The sequence below is a fragment of the Peromyscus eremicus genome, chromosome 2 (genome assembly GCF_949786415.1).
Source record: "Peromyscus eremicus chromosome 2, PerEre_H2_v1, whole genome shotgun sequence".
Lineage (NCBI taxonomy): Eukaryota > Metazoa > Chordata > Mammalia > Rodentia > Cricetidae > Peromyscus > Peromyscus eremicus.
This window is the reverse complement of record NC_081417.1, coordinates 14,911,300-14,929,298: the sequence shown is the minus strand read 5'-3', so window position 1 is coordinate 14,929,298 and position 17,999 is coordinate 14,911,300. Positions and strand designations below refer to the sequence as shown.

Sequence of the window (17,999 nt, the reverse complement as noted above, 5' to 3'; positions counted from 1 at the left end):
AAATGAAAGTCATAGCACAGATTAAAAAGGCAAACTGCCATAAGAATATATCATGACCTTGAACACTGAGAAATTGAACAAATTAACCTAGTACCCAAGAGTTCACTTTATTTATTCCTATAACCACTACATTTGATAGCATTCTTCCTAACTCACATCTTTAATCATGTCCTCTCTATAATTAAAAAACCTTCAACAGCTGCTCACTTTATATTCAGTTAGATCCGACTCCCTAAAAACAGCATTTAATAATGTAAACCTGATTTGCTAACAACTGACATTTCACCCACATTCCTCTTCAAGGAGAATTGCTGAGACTCTGTCATGCTTCAAGCACCAAGTTCAATTCTGAACCTTTAGCTGTGTAGGAATCCCGAGGACACTATTCACAGACTGCTGAACCCCCCCTAGTTTCTGATTCACTAGATGGATCTACACTTCTAAGGAGCTAACATAACGTTGACATCCAATTCAGGACTGACACTGTTGTCATAACTCTACTGTGTCTGCGGTGCTGTGGACAGAACCCAAAGCCTTGACTACACCAGGAGAGCCCTGAATCACCGAGCCACAGCCACATCCTCGCCTGGGTTTTTTACTCTACACACCACCAACTGGAAGCCTGAAAGTCTGGGAGGAGGCATAACTAAAAGCATTCTGAATGACTTGCAAACATTTAAAAACTGGAAATTTTCACACAAAATACAGATTTCTGATGTATTCCTGCATGTAAAATTTCAACTTGAACTAAACAGAAGCTACCCAATGTAGTCAAGAAAGATGTCTACCAGGCACACCTTTAATCCAGCACCCTGGAAGTGGATGATCTCTGTAAGACTGAGGCCAGTCTGGTCTACATAATATGTCCCAGGTCATTCAAGTTACCAAAAGCCCAAACTCTCCCGATCCTCACCTCAAAGCCGCCTGACTCATCGAGCTTGGACACCTTGAGCCACTCCATCCCACTCTGCATGTGTCTCTGCAAGAGCTCACTCTGACATCAAGCACCCTTATCCCCAGGATTTCTGAAACTCTACCTGCTCCATCCGAAAACCTGGCTTTTTAAAGTCCTTCCTCATCAAAATCTCGGCAAAAAATGGAAATCAAATATGCAAGACACATATTAAATATTTAACATAAATTCAATATGTAAGATTTATAAAAATCAAGATTTTATTTCCATGAGTACTACAATATTTAAAAATCTACAAGTTAAATTATATGTAAACAAGATTTTTGTTATTTTCATTCTAAGCAGTTTTCATTTTAACTCTAACTTTACTGTGAAGGAAACATTTTCAAGAAAAACATTTAAAATGAATTAAGATAATTTTAATCACATGGTCAAAATATGCACTACTTTCAATAAAAAGACCTGATCTCTTTTAGCAGGACAAAAAAAAAAAAGGGAGGAGGGTGGAGTAGAGCCACAACACCCTAGGCTTCCGAACCCAACCATGTAGAAAAGTAAGTTTTCTTTTGTCGCCTGGAGAAGGAACCTCAAACACACCAGAAAGTGCTCTCCCCTTGAGCTACATCTCCAACCCAAAAGGTGATTATAATTAAATAAGTTCTCTAATTAGTTAAATAATTCTGAGATTTTTACTTCTATAGAATAAAGAAGGAATACAAATTACCACCATTACCTCCTGCTCCCTCCAGAAAACAAACTAAGTATCGATGCTTACTCTGCTATAAAAAGCTTTGCTGCCTGAAATAAATGATGGCGTCCTCCTCGACTTCAGTTTTATTACCTCTAAATTGAAGCGTTTTCCAAATATCTTCTGTCTCTAAACCCACTCTTCCCAAAGATAAAGACAAAACCAATGTCATCAATACGTGTTTGCTGTTACTGTTAGTATAGCACACACCTATTATGCCAGTGTTCAGACAGTTGAGGCAAGAGGGACTTGTATTCCAGGCTAGCCTGGGCTACAGGGTGAGATCTTGTCTCCAAACAAGAAAATATAGGACTATGGATGTAGCTCAGCAACAAATGTATATGCTTACCATTTATTAGGTACTTAATCCGACACTAACTCTCTTTCTCTTAAATCTAACTTTCAAAATTGTAACTAAAACTGTTGAAAATTCAGTACTTTGAAATACTATTTATGCATTTATACAATTTTATGCATTTTGTTTTGTTTGACACAAAATTTCACATAGCACGGGCTGACCTTGAAACTGGGATGGCCTTGATCTTCTGACCTGCCTTTCCCTCTCAAGTGCTGTGATTACAGGCTTATGCACCATATGCAAATCTATTTGTATTATTTCTTTTATAATCAAAATAAAAGATCTTACATAAGACCAACAGTTAAATGTCTTAGAAAAAAACTGAGGGAAGACAATGAGCTGGATTACCATGTCAACCAGTCAGTAAATTTTAGTATCTAAAGAGAAAATTAAATACTTAGAAAATTGTGTTAAAAAAAAATAGGCTTAGAAAGGAAAAGAAAATCATGTTAAAAGCTTTTTTATAAGAGAGATTAGCAACATTTTTATAGGGCACGTGCTCAGCTTCACGATACTCCCAAATTAATTGTGACAAAATTAAAATGATCAAATTGCAAGACTGAAAAAACTCTTAGAGACTACTATACTCGGGCAGACCATGCCGTAAGCGAGTCGCTTTCAGCTTCTCCACTTCGATCTTTGCTCTTAGCAGCTCCTCCTCTAGCTGCTGCTTTCTTCTCAATCCATCCCTCTTCTCCTGAACATATAATCCAAAATTCTTTTGATTTTCTAAAATTATCTGATGTTCCTCTTTGAACATTTGCAGGACCTGAGGGTCACATCTTAGCAGAGACCTAATGTGTTCTCCACTTTCATGATGACAAAAATCATCTCTCCTTGGGACAGAAGACGGAGATGATGTCATTCTCATATCAACAGAAGAGAGCGATGGAGACAAGGGTTCTTCCATGGCATGCATTAATTCATGCTCTTCTCTTTGCTCTACAGAATCATTGTGCTGAGGATTGGGAACCAGTGGAGGGGACGCTTTAATGTCCTCTTCTTGCTTCACCTCTACTGTAATAGCGACAGGCTGGTGATCCACCATTACCTGCATCGAGCTGGTACCAGCCTGGGCAGACTCATCCAAGTTCGCACTATAGCACATATAAAAAAAACACATTATAAACAAAAACGTATTTACAGAACAATTTCAGCGTTATATGCTTAATATTTCATAATGACACACACTTAACTATAAATCGTTGAATAGAGGATGATGGCATACACCTATATCCCCAGCACTTGGGAGGCTGAGACAGGGTAATCTCAAGTTCCAGGACAGCCTGGGCTACTTACAACACTCTATGTCAAAAAATAAAAGAGCTGGCCGTGGTGGCACACATCTTTAATGCCAGCGCTTGGGAGGCAAAGGCAAGAGGATCTCTGAGAGCAGTCTGGTCTACAGAGTGAGTTCTAGAACAGCCAGGGCTACACAGAGAAACCCTGTCTCAAAAAACCAAAAACAAATAAACAAACAAAACCAACAACATGGGACCACGGAATTTTCTTTTTGGGGAGAGGCTTTCCCAAGTCCCCGCTTTGTAGAGTCTTTTTCTTGGTGTGTCTGCTGCATGTGTGTGTTTCCTCACCCCCAATAAGACTTTCTTCAACTGCTGGTTCTCCTGTACTGTCTACTACCTGTTACAGCTCAAGAATTTTCATGTCTTTTAATTCTTGAATTGGCATTGAAAATGAACCCCATCAAGACCCCTAGGCTGGCTGGGCAATGGTGGAACACCCCTTTACTCTCAGTACTTGGGAGGCAGAGGCAGGCGGATCTCTGAGTTCAAGGCCAGCCTGGTCTACAGAGTGAGTTCCAGGACAGACAGGGCTGTTAAACAGAGAAACCCTATCTCCAAAAAAAAAAAAGACCCCCTAGGCTGTCTACAATTATAGACAGTTGTGAGCTGTCGTGTAGGTTCTAGGAATTGAACTTTAATCCTCTGGGAAAGCAGCCAGTGCTCTTAACTTCTGAGCCATTTTTCTAGTAACACAGTTTTCTGTGTTTCTGTCATGATTTCAGTGTGAGTTTTGTTTAGAACTTGACAGTCTGGTGAAGCTGTTGTACCATAACACACCCCCTCCACCTCCCTGTGAAGTAATGGTCATGGAGCTATTTACCAATCCTAGCCGAAAGAGGACTCCACATACCCAGCCTCTTCTTGTCCCCCATTTCCGCCCCACTCCCACCCAACACAAGTGACCTTCAGCAGATGACAGTGGCTGGTGGAAGTAGAGGGAGAGACTAGAAGTCAGACAACTTCCCTGACAGGCAGAAAGTCAGGGAGAGGGGTCCAGCCTAGGTAATAATGATGGTGAACTTCTAAGATGGCTGGTTTCTTCCTTACCCTCTTGATCAGAGAAGAAAGCCCAGCAGCTTAAAACAAAGGCCTTGTGGGCTTTTTCTCCCGCAGGTAGGGCCCCTGCTGATGGACCAGCTCCACAAATTCATAGCCAGATCAGGACATGTTTACAGTTGTGGGCCAATCAGCCAACCTGTCTTTCTTAAATCCACCAACCCTAAAACAAGGAAGGAAGTCCTTTCAAAGACTCAAACAAACAAACTAGCCCTCGGCCTTCTGCTCCCCAAGTTCCCTCTCCGCTTTGTCTTTCTCTGTGTGCCTGCTGTATGTGTGTTATTCCCTGGCCCCTAATAAAAGCCTTTCTTCAACTGCTAGAAAAAAAAAATAATAATGATTTGAAACTACACAAAAAGTGATTTTTTTTTGTATAGTTTCAAAACTATACAAAAAATGACTAAGACTATGACTTTAATAATATATACATATAGGGCTCCTCCATCCTTAATCTATTTTGTTTTGTGGTGCTGATAACTGAGTCAAGGGCCTCGCTTGGCACACTGGGCAAGCTCTCTACATCTCTAGCCCTCTGTTCTTAAATTTAATATTAGGCTCTTACAATGATAGAAAATTACAAATACTATACAAAGTTAGTAAGATAAAGAAAAGCCAATTTGTGAGTGCACATGTGAGTGTGTGTGTCTGTTTGTGTGTGTTGGGTGCACACATGAGTGTAGGACCCACAGAGACCCAAGGTCAATGTCAGGTGTCTTTCTTCCATGGTGCTCTACCCCTTTTTTGAGGTAGAGTCCCTCTGAACCAGAAGCCCATTCATTGAGTGGCCAATGAACTTCAGGATCCACCTGTCTTCAAGTCCTCCCAATGCTGGGAATACTGCCATGTCTAGCTTTTTACATGTGTTCTGGGGGTCTGAATTCAGATCCTCATGCTTATGTGGCCGGCACTTCATTAACAGAACCATCTCCCCAGACTTAGCAAAAGTTTAAAAAGAAAAAGAAAACCTTTTTTTTTTTAAACATTTATTTATTTGTATGTATTTGGAGGTCAGAACACAATATATGAGTTGGTTCTCTCCTCTTTCCTCCCACCATGTAGGTACTAGGATCAAAGGCAGGTCACCAAGCTTGAAAGCAAATACTTTTACCAACAGAGCCCAGAAAAGCCATTTTAATGTTCTCAAAGAGACATTAATTGTCCCTACATTATTGAGGTTCTAAAATGCTGTAAAGAATCATTTGATATTTTCTGCTTTTGCTCTCCTGGACTGATCTACAAACCATAAAAGCTGATGACTTTGAGGAAGATGGCAGAAGACTATTTATGGGACCAAACATAAAATTATTTCATTGCTACTTCCTAACTGTAGTTTTGCCACTGTTATGAATCACATAACAGATATGTAGATATCAGATATGCAATCCCTGAAGCGGTCACAACCTATAGGTTTGAGAACTGTTGTTCTAAAGTATAGGATACGAGAAGGTTAAAACTATAAATAAAAATTGTTTTAAATTGTCTTCATAATTTCTACTGCAAAGTAGTATGTAGCACATAAATATAGGTATTATACTCCCATACAAATTAAAAATATGCTTATGCCTAGATTATTCATTCCATTTTGATGAAACATAAGTAATAACACATTAGAGAAAGTCTCAAGAAAGATAAACAGAACTAAAATTTCTAAAAACTGAAAGTCTAAATTTAGAGGATCAAAAAGATCATAAAACATAAATTATAATCTGCTTTTCAGAGACATAAAAAATTTTAAAATCATTCTAAGTTGTAAAATAAGTTACAAAATAGAATAGACACTTTAAAAAATATATAACACATGCAGTAAAATTCTCTAGTAGAGAGTCCAATCAAATTAATAGTAATACTTGTGTAAAAATATAATCAAAATTAAAGATTTATAAACTTCTGGGATAATTAAGATTTGTGATGATCTCAGCTAAATATGTATAAGCACATTAAATACAGAAGTATATTAAATGAATAAGCTAGCAGAAAAATGTCAGTGTAGGTACTAACATAAGTGGTATATTTTTTATATTCTTCATTTAAAAAACTAATAAACAGTGCAATTTAAACAACAGATACAAAAATATACAATCAGCTAACTCATTCTTATCAGAGAAATGTTGGTATGTCAAAAACTCACATGTGTATGTTTATAGTAATGATGATCAAAATATAAACAGGTAACTACTAATGTTCTCTTCTGTATTCACTGCATTTCTTTAAATAGACAACTAACTAAAAGCAGTGCTTATATATCAGTTTCAAATTATGAAAATCTAAATTTAGTATCCGAAAGGTATATAGTTTTGTGCCAGTAATACAAAAACTATTTTTCTGTTTTTGAAAGAGACAAAATTCAAAACAAGTTGCGCAGTGTCAAACAATTTTACTGCGGAAATTATTATCCATCCAACACAGAATCTCATCATTTGTCACAACAGTGAAAATTCCTACCAGTAGCCCCAAGAATTAACCCACTACATAGCCATGTCCTGGATCCCCAAGTGTGATGCTTTTTTAAATTTATGCTATCAAGTAGAAATAAGCAGGATAGGGTAAAAAGTTCAAAAATATTTCCTAATAAATTACCAAAGCAACAGACAGGCTCAGCTCAAGTTTTCCTGCCCTGTTTCTCTCCTAACTTCAAGTTCCACAAGTAATCAGCAACTCTGCTTACACACTGCTTCTCCAGAGCAGGAGAGCACACTGAATCTTTGTTTGAAAGGCCCTTCAACAAACAAAGAGTTTACAGTTTGTTTAAATTACCCTGATTGGTAGAAGAATGGCTGCCATTTTTATCTATGTCAAGAGTTAAAATTTGAATTAGTCACAGGTAACAGCTTTTAAGATTCTTAGGCAAATAATCATATAGAACAAACTTAACCCAAAATTGTTTCAAGCCCTAACCCAGGTTGCTCTTACTAAAACTGAGTTTTATAACTTACAGAGCAGTATGAGAAAGCTTATCCTTTCCTATGACCCAATATCAAAGTGAAACTAGACCATTAATCAATTATACTTTATTTTACTATGTAATCTGAATCTCTTAATTAGGTATTGACTTCCTTTAGTTAATGTTTCCATCTTATCTATTCCAAACATATTAGAAAAACTAAACAGTCTTCACATACACAATCATGTCATTAATGACTTTGATTTTAGTTTTGTTAGTTCAGCGCATACTCAGGAAATATACACAGTAATGATTCATAAAAAACAGTTTCCATTTGCTCCAAAACTACTAACTTCATACAAATTTTATATTAAAAAAATTCAAGAAACCCATTTCAATGAAATGTAATCTTAAATAAGAATAATGTATCTCAAAAGCAAATAATCTAATTTTAAGGCTTAAAAAGTTTATGAGATATAGTCAAAGTACAATAATACATATGTATGAAAATGTCATGATGAAACTCATTATTTTGTATATGCTACTGAAGTCTTTAACAAGTTTATTTAGTGATGTCACAAGCTTCATCCCATTAATTCTTCCCTAACCTTTACTTATAGAAACTGCCCGATGAAACAGGGAAAACACAGTAAAAAGTAGTTTAAATCAAGCGCAACAGAAAAATTCCTCATAGCTTCACTTTTTTTTTTCCCCAAGAAAGCAAAACAAAGACTCTATTCATGGCTCCCCTTGTGGGGATGCTTACCATGCATATCTCTATCACAACTAAGCCAGAGCCCAATAGCTAGGAGGCGCCATCATTTCCCACAACAAAATAAAATAAAGCTTACCTTTGTATGTGGTTCCTGTCTCTTATCAGGCAAAAGCTGGAGATCTGGGGAATCATCTCCATAACTTTCTTGGTTGGCTCGGAAATATTGCTTTTAAAATCTGATTGGGCCTCCTTTTGCTGCAATAGCTCCTGTTTGGCATATTCTTTGAGCCTTTTGTAAAGGCTGCGTAGGCCCTGTGCTGTTCGAGGAGGGCGGTCTACTCCAATTGCATTATAGTTAACTGCTATGACATCCCAACATCTATTCTTTTCCACTATTACTGAATTTTTATTAGTGTGCTCTTCGAGAATTTTCACATATGGCTTCACAAGGCTTAGCAGATCAAGCTTTTCAGACAGGGTAAAATTGGAAGACCTAGCCTTCCCTACCATTGTTCTTTTGAAATTAAGCAGGCAGTTTCTGAATCCACCATGCAGCCTTCAGCTCTGCTCAGCTCTTTTCACAAACAGAAAGATCAGGCTTAACTAGGCTAGCCCCATTTAGGCCCACGCCTACAGGGGAGGGCTTATTAAAATTCCTCCAGCTTAAGCTGACGCAGGTTCGGGAAAGCTGCTTAAGCCAAGCCTGACCTACATAAAGCTTCTCACAGAAGGCAGGAAAGAACAAGCAAAACACTTGTGTGTAAAGAGAGCGGCTCGAGATAGGATTTAATGCACAAAGGTCCAGAGATAAGCAAGGAACACAGCTTAAAATTAGCTAATTTAGTGAGACTATCAAATTTCCACACATGTATGCCTGGCTGATGGGCTGAAACAGCACTGCAGTATTACTTTAATAAAAACAAAAGAGGAACTGTTTTGTGCTGTTTGTTTACAAGTCTAGGAGACGGAGAACTAGGAGACTCGAGGGTGAGTGTAGTGACTCCTAACAGAGCTCTAATCACTGCTTCTGAGCTGGGTGTTCTCCCTTACAAAATCTGCATGCTGCTGGTCCTGCTGTCAATCAGGACTTGCATATCCTCTAGCTAGTTAGGTTACACCAGCTCAGACTGCAGTAAAGCTAAGCTTCCTCTTCATTTCAGTGTACAGTATCCCTGCATAATTTTGTTATTCAAGGAGAAATTTTTATTGAATACTAGACATAAAAATCAGATAAAAACATGCTTTATTATTCTATCTGTAATGTATATAAATATACTAGTCTGTTTTATCATGTGCAAAAATTAATGGTGAGAAACAGCATAATCATGTCTTAGACAGGAGTGTACAAACAAACCTTATTTCTATAAAGCAGAATTTTTTTTATCTTAGTCACAGGAATTGGACTATGAAAAGAAATACTTAATCTAGCCAGTAGTTTTCATGTTTAATCCTAGTTTGAAGCATATGATAATCACAAAAACAAAACAAGCTTATTTTCTCATGATGTATTTGTCCAGACAGAGGAATTACTCAAAGCATACATGAAAGATTCGTAGCTCAGTGTAGCTCAGTGGTGCAGCAAGTGCTGAATATGTCTGAGGCACTAGGTTTAATCTCCAGTACCTCAAACTAAAGCAATAAGTAAATGAAACCAAACTTGAACATATCTGATTCAGTCAAAGGCTGGCAAGATAGTTCATGTGAAGAAGGGACCTGCTGCCAAGACTGATGACCTGAGTTTGATCCCTGGGACTCACATGCTGGAAGAAGAAAATCAACTCGTGAAGTTGTATGTACACACACACTCACACACACACTCACACACACACACACACACACCCAAATAAATAAATAAATAAATAAGTGTTTAGGAAGTAAGAACGATTCTATAGAACAATTACCAATCTACACAAATGTTCCTGAGCTCAACACAAGACCCAAAGAATACAAAGGTGGCTCTAGATACAAATTGCTTTGTAGAAAGCTATAGTGCACAGAAATGCTACAAAGATGTCTCCTGGTGCACACACACAGCCTTATGACTACTGGACACATGCTATACTCCTGATCTACAGTCTAGCCCCTAAAGTCACTCACCTTGTTTTCATGTTTTTAACCAAGAAGCAAATAAAACTTACTGAATTCTCAGTTTTTTTAGATGTTTGTTGTTGACTTGATACAAGGTCTCCCTATATGGTCTCCCTATGTAGCTCAAACTCCCAATGTAGCCTAGACAAGAAACATGTATGAACAAGACCAATGAGCCTGGTAACATACAGCTTTACATACAACAAGCTTTAAATGCATTATCTATTCAAAAAGTAGGAAAGAAAAGCTGAGTGTAGTGGCTTACACTCCCAGGGATGAGGACAGTGCAAGTTCATGGCCAGAATGGTCCATATAGAACAAGACCTTGTGTCAGGAGGAAAATGGGTTCAGATAATCAAGTACCCGTCATCCAAGCATGAAAACCAGAGTCCAGTTCCCATCACCCACATACACACACCCTTAATCCCAGTCAGAGGCAGGGGGATCTCTATGAGTTCAAAGCCAGCCTGATCTACAGAGCTAATTCCAGGTCGGCCAGGACTACACAGAGAAACCCTGTCTTGAAAAAAAGGAAGGAAGGAAGGAAGGAAGGAAGGAAGGAAGGAAGGAAGGAAGGAAGGAAGGAAGGAAGGAAGCTGGATAGGCATGGCAACCTACCTGCAATCCCTAAATTTAGGAAGCAAAGACAGGGGATCCCCAGGGTAAAGTGGCTAGCTAGACTAGTCCAATCTGAGAACTCCAGGTTTAGTCAGAAACCTTGCTTCAGTAAGTAAAGAGTGAGAGAGGAAGACAGGACACCAACTCTAGCCTACACACACATGTACATGCACCCACCTACGCAGGTGCCCCCCACACACACATGCATATAACATACACATGCAAAAAAAAAAGGGAAAGAAGTAGATTTCTATATATTAACATAGAACAATATTGACATGGTACATTTAAAAAATTCATACGCTATAATCCCTATTCTACTGATATTTGGGATCCAATGCAGATACCCCCACAGTACAATACTCCATCTACTAAGCACTACGAAATAAAAAGCAACCTCAGAACAGACTTCCTTATCTCAGCAATAAACCACAGGAGGCATTTCTCGGACAGTCTCCATCTGCTAGACAGGCTAAAAGGCAGCACCAATACTTTCTATACCTGCCCTGTTTTCTCACTGTTAGGAACCTAAGTGAAACCATTTTGTGTGACTTGGAATAATGTAGTGTTTGTAAGACAAGAGCCAGCCACAGCAGCTCAGAAGGCAGGCTTTGATATGCTAATGAACTAGCTGTAAGGAGGCATCCACGGGCTAATGAACAAGTCCTTAGCTGTGAACCCTGAAAAAACTAATGCCCAATTAGTTGGGCAATACAAAAACCTGGAAATTTGGAGGTGACTATTTTGAGGCACTACTGTGCTCCTGAGACAGCATCTCAGGCTTTAGCAAGGACACCCATCCGAAAGGGGACTTTGACACTGGCCACTGTGTAGCTGACTTTGGGAGGCTGAGGCAGGAAGATTACAGCAAATCCAGTTTGTGACGTAAGTATAATGCTGGCAGAAAACAAAGGTTGTGATGATCAGGCTGTGGCCTGCTCTAAGTTACTCTATGTTGTGTAAGGCAGTTTTTTTCAGGCTGTGCCTTCCCCTGCAAGACCCCATTTTACAAGCAGCTTTTGACTCAATCTTGAAAATGTAAAAAACTAAAGTCCTGAGAGTCCTGTGCTCAAGCCCCACAAAAAATAAACAAGCAAATAAAATAAGGATTCATATGAAAGACAAAAGAGGACGGTATAAAACAAAATAGAGGTTGTGTCAGGTTTGGTAGCACATACTACAGCCCTAGCAGACAGAGCTGAATCGAAACTTCAGGATCTGCCCAGGCTACATGCTGAGACCTTGTCTCAGATTTTGAAAAAGAAAAATTGAAGCTGGAAGTAGTGGTACACACGTGTAATCCAAGCCTCCTGGGAAGCTGGAACAGGGACAGCAGTTTGAGACCTCCTGCAAAGAAAACTAAATTAAATAGAAAAGCCGAGGTTAAATACTTTACTGTAGGAGGCACCTAAGTCCTTGTGCTCAGAGATAAGCGCGAGTGGACAGTAATGTTAAATGTTAAACACAACACACAGAGGACTGGGACTAAAGGCAGTTAAGAGCCTGGTGACCTTTGCCCTGAGACCACACCAGACCCTTCCCCAATCCCTTATCTTGAGCTTGTTTGTCTCAGTCAATCTATAATGCTATTTTCCCCCAGACCTTATCTTCGGTCTGCTTTCTCAGTTAATCTACAGAACCTATCTTTATGGAAGATGTCACTTGTACTTTACAAAGAGTTTCTATGTAGTCACGGCTTGAGCTCCGTTGTGTACACAGGATTGAGTTAATTATCACCAGGAAAGTTCTTTCTAAATTGTGCTGTGCTCATAGGTGCCTAAAATAAACTCTGAAGTTTAAATCAAGACTTGCTAAGACATGTTGAACCCAACTACTCTCTTATCCACAGATCTTGGTGTCAGAGAGACCCTTGCAAATTATAATTCCATTTTTCCTACATTGGCCCTTGCAAATGCAGATTCAAAGTAAGTGAATAAATCCAAACTACATGCTAGGGAAAAAATAGTTTTCTTGAAAGACCACTTGGAGAGCATGTCTTACAAAGTTTTACTAGCCTTCTATGGAGGGACAACAAGGATTAGGAGACTATGAGAAACACAGCAAAACTGTGACCATACCCATAGGAGATGGGGGAAGAGGAACTTGAAGATAGTCTGTACAGGGCCTATTGGTTTACCACTATTGAGGCAGCATATATTACTGAGAGTTAAAAAATAAATAAATAACCCAGACTAGGGGATGTGACTCAGTAGCAGAAGAGGTTCCTGAAATGCAGGCGGCCCTGGGTTTGAGCCACAGCTCTACTAAATAAACGAATAATCGAACTTTTAAAAGGGCAAAACACCTAAACAGACATTTTTTCTAAAAAAAAAAAAAAAAAAATTAGAATGTCAAAGAGGTTCGTGAACATACATGCTCAACACTATTAATCATCAGAGAAATGCAAATAAAAAACACTGAGGTCAAGCATGATGGTACAGCTTGTAATTCTAGCATTTGAGAAGCAGAGACAAGAGGATCAGTTACATAGTGAGTTTGGGCCAGTCTGGCCTATATGAGATCCTGTTTCAAAAAAAAAAAAACCCGAAACAAATTATATAGGCTGAACTAATCTAAAGAACTAATCTACAATATAAGAACTAGTTAATAAAACTATTGTATTAGGGATGTTTGTTGAATAAGTAGATTTTAGTTGCTCTTGGCATAAAAATTAACTGAGATGATGAATAATTTGCTCCACTACAGTAACCATTTACTGCCTCTAAGTATCCTATGACATCATATGGCAAGGTTCAAATATAATTACGTTTTTTAATTTTTTATTCTATTTTATGTAATTGTGTATACACATGCATATGTGGAGGTCAGAGGACAACTTTCAGGAGTCAGTTCTCTCCTTCGACCATATGGGTCCAGGGATCAAACAGCTCATCGGGCATGGAAGCAAACCTTTATCCACTGAGCCATCTTACTAGCTCTAACGTTTACTTCTTAAATATTTTTAAATTGTACTTTGGGCAGTGAGCATATCTTAGTGGCAAAATGCTTTCCTACCATGTACAAAGACCTGGATTTTTTCCCAAGCACTGGGGGTAGGGGAGGGCACTCACACACATCTCTAAAAGCCATCTAAGTTAAGAACTATAGATTAATATGAATGTCATCTGACTACTGCCTCCCTCCATGCAAGTCTCATACATAAACTAAAAGGTAGTAATATTCTATACACAACAGAAAATGTGATGCTCCAGTCTCTTGAAGAGTCCTGGCTAACTCCTTCAAGCATACACATGACCTGGAAGGAGGTACAGGAGAGGCACAGCCCTTTTCTCAACCAAACTGATTCCAGAACAAAGTTTAATACATTTACTTGCATACACAGCTGTAGCTGAAAGTTTTCCTGTGTCCTGCCTGGCCCTCGGTCAGGACAAATCTCTCTCACCCACCTATAGCCGACTTGACCATTATCTCGAACTTTCTCAGGAACCCCATAAGACTACCAGCGCCCCCTATCAACAGGAAGTAGTCTAGAACACTACACTCACATTCCCAAAAAATGGATTATGGATGTTTGATTTTGTTTAGATTGCTGGTTGCAAATTGTTATTGGTCATAGTCAATCTCTTTCTAAAAGAAGAAAGGGGAATATGATATAGAAATGTAGGATATGGATATGATAGGATGAAAAGGTGGATTGCTGAATCCACTTTTAAAGAGCAACAACTTGTTTAAAAATGTTTTACATTGCTACGGATTTTAATTTGATACAAATTTAAAGTCAATTTTGTCATACTGTATGTATATTTCTACTCTTGTTTAAAGTATTTTGTTCATGCAAATCATTTGAAATTATAATATATAGTTGAAAATGCAGATTAATAATTAGTCATCTATGATAATCAAACTTAAATTAAAAAAATTTAAAAAGTTAAATTTTCTAGGTATACATAGATATATTTCAATTAGGTAAGTAAACTTCAAACACTTCAAAGACCTAAAGAATATGGCATTTAAAATATTTTAAAAACTTAAGACTTTTCTGGACAATGAGACATATCTGCTCCTAGTAGCACCAACTACTTCAAGGATGATGGGCATCAAAGGCACTCCATATAGAGTTTATCTTCTTCTTGGCAAAAATAGCCATTTGGACAAGAAACTGTTCCTGCCTACACTGCTTGACAAAATGTTATTATCGATTGGACATGCAGGACCCATAGGAAGGTGACTACTGAACTTTGCAAGATGAGATGGTCCTTCAGGTTCCTGCTTTACCGAGGAGACTGCCAGACATTCTGCAGGACACAGAGAGAAGTGACTGAGAGACTCTAGGCCTATGAGCTGAAGAATGAATGCCCCAACAATCAGAAGAACTTTGGGTAACTGTCCAGGTAGCCAGCTGTCTCTGTCATTCTAGATTTTTGGAAGTTACTTACAATGCTCTCCCTATTTACTTAGGTAATATTATATCCTTCTGATGTCTTTAATGTAGTTGAAGACTAGTTATAATTTTCCTAGGTTATGATAAAAGATAAATTAGATATGAAACTTTACACTCACAAATATAGGATAAATCAAATATTTTCTTTAATTTTACAAAATACAAATAGACTAGATATTGCAACTGTAATTCTTGCTTGATATATGTAATTTTACTATGTCAAAGTTAAATCCTTCCTTTGGGATTAGACAGAAAAGGGGAAGTGCTGTGGAATGTCATTCTGTATGCTGTGAATGTGTCGCTCTGATTGGATGATAAATAAAGCTGTTTGGCCAATAGTGAGGCAGAATAAGGTTAGGCAGGACATTTTAACTAGAGAGAGAGGAAGGAGAAAGGCAGAGCAGAGGAGACGCTGCTACCCACCACCAGAAGAAGTAAGATGTAAAGTACTGGTAAGCTACAAGCCACGTGGCAAAGTATAGATTTATAGAAATGGGTTAAGGTAAGATATAAGAGCTAGCTAGCGAGAAGCCTGTCATGGCCATAGTTTAAAAATAATATAAGCCTGTGTGTGTTTACTTGGGTCTGAGCAGTTACAGGACCAGGTGGGACACAGGAATTTTGTAAGTGGCTGTGGGACCTTGGTGCCAGGAGAGCACAGGAAAACTTTCAGTACACACAGCAGAAATTCCAATAGTCTCCACATACAGTTCTCTTTAAAAGCTTCTTTATCCATACAACTAAAAGCAATTTAGTTCAAGGAGAATTATCTTCAATGGTATTTCTACAATAGATGTATTTTATTTCCCCTCTGACTGAAAAAATAACTTGACACACCTCCAAAATCATGAAAAGTATTCATTCTTCAACCTAAATCTTCATAAAAGGGACTTAAACACAAAGGATGGCCTCCTTAGTTCTTAATTTTCTTTCCTTTTTTTTTTTTTAATTTTTCAAGACAGGGTCCCTCTGTGTAGCCCTGGCTGATCTGGAACTCGCTTCGTAAACATCCACCTGCCTCTGACTCCCAAGTACTGGAATTAAAGGCGAACACCATCATCCAGCCTAGTTCTTAATTTTCTATGAGAAATTTTCTATGGGGAAAAGATATAATAAATGGAATAATTAATATCTGATTCCTTATAGTTGTGTTGAAAGTTGTTATATAAGGAAAAAAGTCACAATAAAAGAAATATTCCTCAATCAACTGTTGACAAACTTTACACAATCAGTTCAGATCCAAATGTCCTTCAAAGCTTAACTATAAAATCAAAATCCCTTTGAAAGAACTGGAAATGCAGCTCTGTGGTAAAGTACATGCCTAGCATGTGTGAATCCGTGTGAGCCCCTGGGTCCAATCCCAGCATAGAAGAAAAAAAGAAGAAATAAATAAATAAAAAAGCACCACACTCAACTATATTTGCAGCCCCAAACTCACAGTAATATCTCTAAAGCAATAGATGGAGAGGTGGCTCTATGTACTACTCTCACAGAGGATCCAAGTATGGTTCCCAGCACCCTGATCAGCAGCTCACAACTGCCTGTAACAGCTCCAGGGATCTAAAGCCTCGTCCACAGGTACCTTGAACTCACATGCACAGACCCACAGAGAGTCACAACATACACATAATTAAAAATTATAAAACCAAGGCGAAAGATATGAGTCAACAGTTAAGAGCACTAGCTGCTCTTCCAAAGGTTCTGGGTTCTATTCTCCGCACCCATACAGCAACTCATAATTATCTGTAACTCTATTTCCTAAGAATCCAAAGCCCTCTTCTTCTGGCCTCTATGCATACCAGGCACACACGTGGTGCACAGATATGCATGCAAGAAAAACATTCATGCCCATAAAATTTTAAAAAAAAAAAAAAATGGGGCTAGAGAGATGGCTCAGCAGTTAAGAGCACTGGCTGCTCTTCCAGAGGTCCTGAGTTCAATTCCCAGCAACCACACGGCAGCTCACAACCATCTGTAATGAGATCTGATGCCCTCTTCTGGCCTGCAGGCATACATGCAGACAGAACATTGTATACATAATAAATAAATAAATCTTTACTTAAAAAAATGACAAAAAATAAATATTTAAAAACAAAGAAAGGAAGGTAAGTAGTTCAGCCAAGGATTAGTAAAATGGTCAGTGGGTAAGAGCACTTGTTTGCTGAAGACCTGAGTTCAATTCCTAGAACCTACTTGGTAGGAGAGAACTGACTCCCCAAGTTGTCCACTGACCTACGTGTGTGTGTGTGTGTGTGTGTGTGTGTGTGTGTGTGTGTGTGTATGTGTGTGTGTTTAATGCAGTGTCTTGCAACATAGACCAGGCTGTCCTGGAACGTAACTAGACCAGGCTACTCTTGAACTTGCAGTGATCCTCTTGCTTCTGCTTCCTGATGCTGGAATTGCAGGCATGCACCACCATGCTTGGCTGACATACCAAAAGTATTGTTTATTTATTTGTTTGTTTGTTTGTTTGTTTGTTTATGTGGTGTGTGTGTGTGTGTGTGTGTGTGTGTGTGTGTGTGTGTGTGATATCTGAAAAGAAGAAGCAGGATGATCAGGAGCTCAAAGTCAGTCTTGTCTACATAGAGTTCTAGGCCAGCCTCAGCTACATGGGACCAAATCCCCCCCCCCCCTTCATGCTCAAATTCTACAGATACATATTCCCTTTGATTCTTGGAAGGGCTAAAAGCTATATCAACAAATACACCTTGTATGAAAACTTTGGTTTTTAAATACCATTTTCTACTACAATGGAAGTAGAGCCTTCAGCTGCTTTTAAGAGCTGGGCCAGGAGCTGGCAAGATAGCTCATGGGTAAAAGGTGCCAGGAGCTGGCAAGACAGCTCATGGATAAAAGGTGCCAGGAGCTGGCAAGATAGGTCATGGGTAAAAGGTGCCAGGAGCTGCCAAGATAGCT

The 17,999-nt window shown here is 38.6% G+C and overlaps 2 protein-coding genes across 2 annotated transcripts in view; both read right to left on the bottom strand.

The window, feature by feature from the left end:
• Positions 1-17,999, bottom strand: part of Rad54b (RAD54 homolog B) — an 88,991-nt gene that overhangs the window by 48,217 nt on the left and 22,775 nt on the right. The window lies entirely within an intron of this gene.
• Positions 666-8,542, bottom strand: Fsbp (fibrinogen silencer binding protein). Its single transcript, XM_059253862.1, has 2 exons — positions 8,112-8,542; positions 666-3,116 (listed from the first exon to the last, which is right to left on the bottom strand). Exons 1-2 carry the CDS (start codon positions 8,483-8,485, stop codon positions 2,591-2,593), a joined length of 900 nt encoding a protein of 299 aa, XP_059109845.1. The 5' UTR covers positions 8,486-8,542; the 3' UTR covers positions 666-2,590.